General features: G+C 34.3%; 1 protein-coding gene across 1 annotated transcript in view; it reads left to right on the top strand.

The window, feature by feature from the left end:
• The window catches only part of LOC119578815, a gene marked incomplete at its 3' end in the record, with an annotated part of 20,220 nt that extends 10,500 nt beyond the window's left edge, over window positions 1-9,720 (top strand). The window contains 11 exon segments of the mRNA XM_037926449.1: window positions 1,153-1,275; window positions 1,485-1,571; window positions 1,746-1,940; window positions 2,115-2,213; window positions 2,345-2,473; window positions 2,747-2,884; window positions 4,494-4,541; window positions 7,780-7,865; window positions 9,006-9,062; window positions 9,226-9,421; window positions 9,551-9,720. Coding sequence (XP_037782377.1) covers window positions 1,153-1,275; window positions 1,485-1,571; window positions 1,746-1,940; window positions 2,115-2,213; window positions 2,345-2,473; window positions 2,747-2,884; window positions 4,494-4,541; window positions 7,780-7,865; window positions 9,006-9,062; window positions 9,226-9,421; window positions 9,551-9,720 — 1,328 coding nt within the window.
• Window positions 9,721-10,000: the final 280 nt, after the last annotated feature.

The following is a 10,000-nucleotide window of genomic DNA, read 5'->3' as shown; positions in this document are numbered from 1 at the left end:
AAATAGAATATTTTTCCTGAAAATTCAAAGAATCAGGGGAAACGGTTGGTGTGTCCAATTTCAGGAAAGGAAAAACTGGCACTTACCTAAGATTCTGGAGTATTTGCTTTCTCCATTTTTTTCTCAATGTGCTGGCACTTAATCCTTAAATTTACATATGTCTGAAATTTTTTAAATTTTCATATAATATTTTTATAGGCTTTACACCACTTTACTATTTTTTCTAAAAAAGAGAGATAACAAATTAGAATACTAGAATTAGAATTAGCTTTTCCTTCCTAGAGATTGGAACGAGTAAAGTAACTACCTCCCTAGTGACTGTAGTGCATCTAGTACCAGAAAGAAAGAAAGAAAGAAAGAAAGAAAGAAAGAAAGAAAGAAAGAAAAAAAAAACAGCTGACTACTCACCCAGGAAACAGTAGTAATCTGATGCACCGTCTTGATTTTCTTATCAGGTAACGCTTAATACATATGTTTAAATACATTTGTTATTTATAAAATTCAAATGTAGTGTTTTTATTGCTTGATACTATTATATTATTTCTTTATCAAAAGACGGCAAACTAGATTAATGTGGGATCTACGGTAGGTTATCAGTTTTTTATTTCCTGAGATTGGATGGAGCATAATCTCTTGCGAATCCATCTATATGTAAACAAAAGTATGAAAAAATCACCATCATCATTATTATCATTATCATTATTATTGTTGTCATTGTCATTGTCGTTGTTACTGTTATTGTTATTATTGTTATTGTTATTATTATTATTATTATTATTGTTGTTGTTGTTATCATCAGTTGTTATTGTTGTTGTTGTTGTTACTGTTGTTATAGTTATCATCATTATTATTATTATGATGATGATGATTATAACAATAATGATAATAATAATTATTATTATTATCATGATAATGTTTATGATGATGATGATTGGCAGCAGCAGCAATTATTGTCATGATATTATTGTTAATGAAATTATTATCATTATTATTTTCATTATTCTTATCAGTATATTATTATTGTCATTATCATTATCTTTATTATTATATTATCATTATAATTGTTTATTATTATATTATCATTATAGTTTATTATTATTATTATGATCATTATTTTTTTATGGTGTTGACTAATGGTTTAATGATTGCAAGGAGGATGCAACCTCAAAGAGTGAAGATGAAGAATCAAGTGATGAGAATTACCCAGAAGTAGTTGTCCTGTCTCGGAAAAAGGCAAGCAACAGGCGGGGTCCATGTGTGAGAGGTCCAGGAGTGGTGAGTCTTTTAATACCATGAGTATAACAAGTTATAGAAGTATTGACTTTATTTTGATATCTGATATGTGTTTATTTATTTAATGATATATATATATATATATATATATATATATATATTTTTTTTTTTTTTTTTTTTTTTTTACTTTACTTATTAATTATTTCTCATATGTCAGTGTTTTATTATTTTGCCTTTTTATATCTTTGCAGCAATCTATGCCAAGCTGTATGATGTATACAGGACAACCAATTGGACTTGACAGTTATGATGTGTCTGCCAACAATTACAACTTCCCGGTAAGAAATATGCAATATTGTATAAACATTAGTTTATCTTCAGTTAGTAAATAATAGCATTAGCATAGAGAATTCTCATTTTTGGTCATCTTTATGCTTTCAGCACATGCTAAAATGACCAGTAATTAATGATAACTAATTCAGCTCATACCTCATTACAACTAACCTCTACAGCCAGTGCAGCAACAAATGTGCTCTCCAGGATATGTGACATACAAGTCACCCCCCTATGCCTCATCTCCTGGATATCAGGACAATTGCCTGCCTGATCAGACTGACACTGGGTACATCATGGACTCGCCATTGTACCAGCCAAATATGTCTCCTGCAAGCTCAGCCCATGAAACTTATCTGCCAAGCCCCATGTCGGTAAGGAAGGTATTCTTGGAGGGGTTGTTTTGCCCCAATATTATGAATAATAGATTTAAGTGTTTGAGTTTACTTTCTGAGTGAATTTTATGCTCCTAATTTTACATGTCACTGAGGTATATTGCTCTCTTTTTTATGATTATAGATTTGTATAAATATAATTTTTATTTTTAGAGTGGCGGTTATTATCAGAATGAGATCAGTGGAGCATCTCCGAGTCATGGCATGAATCAGAATTGTTATGAATTTCCTGATACCCCAAATTCTCTACGGGTGAGTTGATTGATTCCTGTATCCCATTTTACTATATTCTGCTTAAGAATTGATGATTATGATATTAATTGTGTATGTATCACTTGAATGCAAAAATATGGATTTCATCCCATACTTGGACTCTTCTTCAGGATGATAGTGAGGCTGTGCAAATGCCACCCTCAGCTACAAGACAGGCTTCTGACTATGGCCAAGTTTTGGAAAATCAGACCTTTGTGTCTGAGCCTAGGAAGGAAGTGGATATTGGAAGCATTTTAGCGGTAGATAAAAGCTTATATTCTTTTGTATATTCTTTTAAAAATAGGAAAAATTCATTGATGCATTGTTATCATTTGTAAATGTATGTTTTTCAAATTGATCCATATATGTATATATATATTTTTTATTTCACTGCCAATTAATACAAGCCTAGCTCAGAAGGGAGTCACATGATTTCTTTCCTATGTGTCATCTCCTTTTTAATCAACCATTGCCAATTCCTGTCCAATTACTTGGGAGAGAACGAATAAATATCACTAATTTTACATGAACAGGCTATCTATAGAGTAGAGAACAAGCCACAGTCATCACCCATTCCAGTGGAGGATTTAGTTGAAATCATTAAGAACCTGCGGTCATGTGAACTTGCAGGCATGCCAAACTTCAGCAACTTTGGAGATGACCTTGAAGAAGTGAGTGAATGTTTGGTCTGGAGACCTTTTTTAAATATTGTGATTGATGTTATTACAAGTTAACCCTTTGCCGACGGGTGGCATGTATGTACATGCCATGGCCTGGCTGGACTATCTGCTGGGGGCATGTACGTACATACCATGGTTTATGTATGGACATGCCATGATTTTTTTTTTTTTTTTTTTTTTTTTTTTTACAATCACGGCAAAATATTATTTTTCTGCCACTGAAAATGTGATTAAGTCATTTAACACTTTCTCATTTTTACTATACTATACTATAAAAAAAAAAAAAAAAAAAAAAAAAAAATCAACTCCATGATACCACACACTGCTTATTTTATTCAGACTATAAAGCGAATAATGATCAACTTTGGAGTCCATATAACAAGAAAAATGTCCTTCAGTCTCGATTCATCAGGAAGTTTGGCAAGTAGAGACTTTAGCAAATAATGAAAACTGAAAATACAACATATCTTCGTAGTATTGCAAAGAAACGGTAAGGGATGCTGGTATTTGGCATGAGTGGTCGCGCATGCTAGGGTGACGATATAAGCCCCCGGCAGCGGGGCCCGGGCCACTATGAATACTACCCGTTGGGAAAGGGTTAAGCTTATTAATTAGATATTTAGATATGGTTTGGCTGCCTTGATAACCAGGACAATTTTCTTGATTTCTGCATAGCCTGCTGTGTTCTTATATTGTTTATTTATACCATAGCTGATTTATGTTGGCTGATACTTTTGTTATTTTAGATCATTGATAAATATACCTACCAAGAGACCAGGAGATAATACAAGTAGTGGTAACAATAACCCATGTCATAGGACTAACACTGTCATAAAGAAGTCCAATAAAACAGAACTACATTTTACATATGTAAGCTTTAACTATGTCAGTTGCATAGTAAAGTATATGCTTCACTAGCTCCAGAGTCTCAAGTTTCTATGCCATTCAACCTGAATGATTTAAAATGAAAAAAAAATTTAAGTATAACAGTATATTAACCCTTTGCCGACGGGTGGCATGTACGCACATGCCATGGCATGGCGGGACCATCTGCCAGGGGCACGTACGCACATGCCATAGTGTATGTATGGACATGGCTTGAATTTTTTTTTTGTTACAATCACGGCAAAAGATTATTTTTCTGCCACTGAAAATGTGATTAAATCGGTTAAAAAAAAAAAAAAATACAAACCGACGATTTCAACTTCATGATGCCACATACTGCTTATTTTATTCGGACTATAGACCGAATAATGATCAACTATGGAGTCTATATAACAACAAAAATATCCTTCAGTCTCGATTTATCAGGAAGTATGGCAAGTAGAGACTTTAGAAAATAATGAAAACTGAAAATACAACATATGCTTGTAGTATTACAAAGAAAAGGCATGGGATGCTGGTATTTGGAATGAGTGGCCGCGCATGCTAGGGCGACGACATAAGCCCCCGGCAGTGAGGCCCCGGCCTCTATGAATACTACCAGTCGGAAAAGGGTTAAAGATACTGTAATCTAAAGTGAGAACTGCAGTGGGATATTCATATATTTGTAATGTAATTTGTTTCACTAAATGAAAAAGGTTCATTTGTTCAAACTCAGATACTGGAAGTGGCTCCCCATCTTCACAATGTAGAGGATATCATCAAGGTAAGCTATATGTTCATTTTTATTTTTGTATACATTGCCACACATCCATACACTCACACGCCACATGCACAAACACACATTTCACACTGATACACACACCAATGCATGCTGTTTCAGTTGCTGCTACTCCATCTACCATCTCACCCACATCCTCCACACACACACACACACACACACACACACACACACAACACACACACACACACACACACACACACACACACACACACACACACACACACACACACACACACACACACCAAATCCACCACCATGCACCCACATCCACCAACACACACCCACATCTTCCAAATACAAACACCCACATCCACCACTAGACATAACCACACAGAGATGTCTACACAAACTGACAGAACCATATACTTGCACGCACGGACGCACGCACTCATGCACGCACGCACGCACGCACGCACGCACGCACGCACGCACGCACACACACACACACACACACACACACACACACACACACACACACACACACACACACACACACACACACACACACACACACACACACACACACGCATGAGAGAAATCAGACAGATCTTAGGGAAAAGATTCAGAATATAGCATAAGAGAGATTCAAAATAGGGAGAAATAAGTATGCAAGCAATAAGACCAAGGGAAATTTTGAGGACATAAGTAACAAATAAACCATCCAAGCTTTTCTTCAACCGCATAAGTAGTAAGACGAAAAGCAAAAATAAGATTATTGCCATTTAAGATAGGAACTTGTCTGTACTAACAAAAAATAAATGTGTTTCTTTATTCAAGACACCTGTTTTGAAATGGAAAGAAATTTTGTTACCTTAACCCAGTAACCAAATAAACAACACTGGAAAAATGAAAAAAGGGTCTATGACAGCATTTAAAGAAATTTAGTTTTCCGAATAGGCATATTGATGAATCTACTATTTACCAGAAAATGCTGCATGTGCTTTGAAACACAGCTTTTTGTCATTTACTGAAGAACTGAAGTATATTTTTAACAAAGATACTGTTGTGGATCCTCTATACTTACAAGTTCACAAGTCCTTTTTTATGCAAGACATTAGATACCACTATGATGTAAAGTAGTGGTTCCCAAACTTTTCTGGTCATTACCCACTTTTCATTTACGATCCTTGTTCAAGGCTCACTACTAAGCATAATCCATGACTACAGTGACTGTCTACAGTCCTACAATCATTAGGTCCATATAAAATCCACTCTAGGAAATCCTATAATTTTATTAATTCTGTTTGTTATTTTCTCTTTTGTTAAGAACCTGGGTACAATTTTTTGTCAAAAAAAAAAAAAAGAAAAAAAAAGAAAAAGAAAATGGTAATTCATGAAAAATGGTAAAACGGTGAACAATTCGTCAACATTCCCACCAAATTTCTTGGGCCTCAGACATTATTTACTAAGTTTAAATGCCGGGTTTATTTATGTAAGGATGCACATGCACGTGAACAAGTCATGTTGCCCTTTAATTTTTTTGCTTGATTTTTATGTTTTTTTGCGTTTTAAAGAAAAATGGTACCATGTGGCAACACACTACTTTTGCTCAAGTAGTATTATCAAAAGCCAATAGATGACAAAAGTTCTCTCCTCAGTCACAGCTGATCTGGTGTTTACATTCAAACATCAGCATGAGTGCACCTCTGCTGCCTTGTCTATGCTTTCCTGCATGTTTTTTGGGGGGGAAGGTGATCAAGAAAATGCTGAGGATGAATAAAGTAAAGACGAGGGCTAGAAAAGCCTGGCAAGTATCCCTAATACACTGTGAATTGAGGAGGACGGAGGAGGAAGTTCTGTGCTCCACCCCAGGAAGTTCTATACTCCACAGAGAATGCCCCAGGGGTGAGGCTCCTTAAGAGTTGGTAAACGTCTAAGACTTGCTCACAACACATAGAATGTATTGTTTTGAATGTGGTTTGATGTATTTGTCAATACCCTGTGCATATCTCATTAGTTTGCACATTATGTCTATGAAAGGGTGGGAAATGTTTACTGCACGTTTACCGAAAATGTGTTTTTGCTAAAATAATGGTACTGTGATTGGCACTACTCCAGGAATTCTTGCTGAATTTGCATGATTTTTTTGTGTGTACAATACTGATACTTTGTTCCAAACACTGGAGCTCTTACTTTTACTCTAAATTGAAAATTAGATTTTTCAGGGAGGTTTTATCGTTGTACGTAGTAAAAAAATACAAACTTCTACTTCGAAATAGCACCAGTACATAACCACTGGCTATACACAGCAAAACTGACTTTGAAGTTTAGCATCATACCCAGTACACTTACCAAAACAATGTTAAAGGCATACAATGAAATAGCTATAGAGAAGCAACTCAATGAAGATTTGCTACTCAATTCATGTATTTTAATGAGTTTTTTTTTTTTTTTTTTTTTTTTCTAAATTTCCATAGAATTTAATGAAACTCCACCTGTATAATAAAAAGAATCATGCACACCATATACAGTATAAAGGTGAGCATCCTGCCTCTGCTAGGAGAAAAAAAGCATGAGAATGGTGCCCAGGTCATTAATTATTAATAAAGAAATTTGTAGTTAGCCTTTGTTGAACTTCAGATAATTATTTAGATAGTACTAAAGTAACATAATAAATGTTAAAACACTTAAGTGTGGATACCATGGTAGAATAATCCACAATGCAAAAACTAGATTTATTGAAATGCAAAAACTAGATTTATTGAAAAGGTTTTTGCTTACTCAGAGTAATAAAAAATGGCATTATTATGAAAAGCTGTTTCAACAATAAACAAACAAATTAAACATTGCATAGGAACCCTTAAAATTATGTTAATATTAAATAATTTATTAATCTACATCTTAATATCTTGTGAAGAACTCATAATCAGATAAAGGTAATTACAGACAAAAAAAGGATATATTTCACATCTACTGAACCTGTAAGTTCCCTCCATTGGCTACCTATCCACTAAACTCCTTTTATTTTATATATACATAGCCTCAGATATTGGCCCCCTATATTCTGCTACATGGTCCCCAGTTTGGGAACCACTGATGTAAAGCATATAGTTGAAGATTCTACATATTTTAGCAATATAAGTGTATGCTACCCTTAGAAGCTTTAGTGGGTAAATTAGTAATCGTTTTAGTTGCACTTGGGGAAAGGATATCTGAAATTTGAATTATTGATGGTGTGCAGCAGTCTCAAAATTAATTTACTGTCTTTTGCTCATTACAGTATTATCAAAATTTGTTTGCATTAAGCTCAGCAGAAAGGGAGATCAAGGAGCACTTGGACCAGAACAAATTAAGAGATGCTCGCATGTAAGGCTATTATGATTTTTTTGTCTTATTGAGATTCATATGTGAAACTTATTTTGTTAATGTTTAATGATTTTGATTTTTTCATGCCTTTGAGACTATTAGGTTTTCAGAACATCTTGAGTCTGTTGTCAGATGATGCCCATTTGAAGTCATTGCAATAAATATGAGTTTCCTGTCATCTAAATGTTTCAGTTAAGTAGGTGCTAGTTTCATCATGGGGAACTTGGGAACTCCTACCTTCAGCAGGAGTAGTTAGAGTAGTACCCTCTTTTAACCCATTGCTGCTGGGGATGGCATGTATGCATATGCCATACCTACTGTGAGTTTAGTTTATTAATTGTCTTTAGACATAGATGGCTCTACAAGTGCTTAGTCACCAACAAGTTAATTGCTAGTACTATCTGTCTTATCTGTTTATCATGATTTTTGGATATATTCTCTTTTACATTATATTGCTAGTAATGTAGATAACATTGTAATAATCATAATGTATATAATAATAATAACAATGGTTTGTATACCATTGAATAAAAAGAAAAAAAAAAGAAAAAGAAAAAGAAAAAAAAAAAAAAAGAAAAAAAAAGGGAAAATCAGGTGAGGTCATTGGATCTACTCATTGACTTCTTGTTGGCTGAGCACTTGTGAAGCCATCTATGTAAGGGACTTTCCACAAAAGAAAACTTCAATAAACGTTACATATATCCGACAGTATTGGTTGAATGTAGTAATTTTTCCCAGGATTTTGGGAACTTATATAATTAGACTTTAAAATAGATGGGCACTACATTTCAATAATAGAAGGATTGTACTTATCTTATTCTGATTCCTCCCATGTGGCTTATCCAGGCAAGTGGGCCTGATCAGCGAGGATGACCATCAATGGGCACATTTGATGGGCAAACAGTCAAAATGCCTGAGCGTCTGATGTGTGAAATTACCAGGCAGTGCCCGGTGATTTCACACATCTAGCTTCTGCTGTTACCCTCCAACTGTGATGCCTGGGAGACACATCCCCTTGTCTGGACAGGCCTTAAGGACCTTCAACACCTGAATTGAGGGTCTTTTTCCTGGGAACTTATGGCAAATAGGATAAGATTAAAACTTCTAAAATATGCTCTAATGTCTTCATTGTTTTTGCAGGAAAGTGGCAACTATTACCAATGAAGATTTAGTACTGAAAGATGTAGAAGGCGACACGTAAGCATTTTTTGTTTTTTTATGGTGATACTGAACTATCTCCCCCTGCCAAAAAAAAAAAAAAAAAAAAAAAAAAAAAAAAAAAAAAAAAAAAAATATACACCTTTTCTTTTTCTGAATTATGTCTAATAAAATATGGATTTACTCTTCTCTTCTTTTCCAGTCCTCCCATGATTATTGCATGTGATGATATCAGAAGTCTGTCATACTATGAAAACCTGGTTGCAGTCACAGAACGGCAGAAGTATATTAACATCTGTTGTGATGTGCCAGTCAATAAGGTGCACAGGAGGTGCTCTTCTTGCTTGTCAAATGATCTCACTTCATTCTACTCATCACTGGCAATGAAGAACAATAGTGTAAGATGCCTGTCTTTTTTCTCTCTTTTTTAAATTTAACTATTGTACTAGTATTTGTCTAAATGTTTATATGGAAAACTCTTTTGAACATGATAAATTTACTTTCAAATTATATTTTTTATTAAATAGGGAGACACACTACTTACATGTGTCATCAAGCTGAAGTATCCAGAGAAAGTGGTCAAGTATATCTGTGAGAACTTGATGGCTCGCTCAGCTGATATCCAGCGGGTTTTTGATTGTGAAAGTGTATCATCATTTTATGTGAGGCATACAGAAAAATATCCTGTCTTAAAACAGTAAGTAGTTCTTTCTTTTATAGTGAAGATTGCAACAATATTAATTATTGCAGGAAATCATGAATACAATAAGATTACTATGGTTATGCCAAAATGAAGCTATGTGTGTCCAAAGTTCAGCCACAAAATGTATTTATCAAATGTTTTGTTTAATTAAACATTCTTCTGTAACATATGCACTGGTATAATAATGCACAGCAATTTCAAGGTTGTAGTACATTTACATGAACATATTTATATTTATGCTACTGATGAAAGCTTAAGCTAAAAATATTATTAA

This window comes from Penaeus monodon, chromosome 11 (genome assembly GCF_015228065.2).
Source record: "Penaeus monodon isolate SGIC_2016 chromosome 11, NSTDA_Pmon_1, whole genome shotgun sequence".
In the NCBI taxonomy this organism is placed as follows: Eukaryota; Metazoa; Arthropoda; class Malacostraca; order Decapoda; family Penaeidae; genus Penaeus; species Penaeus monodon.
This window is presented reverse-complemented; position numbering and strand designations above follow the sequence as displayed.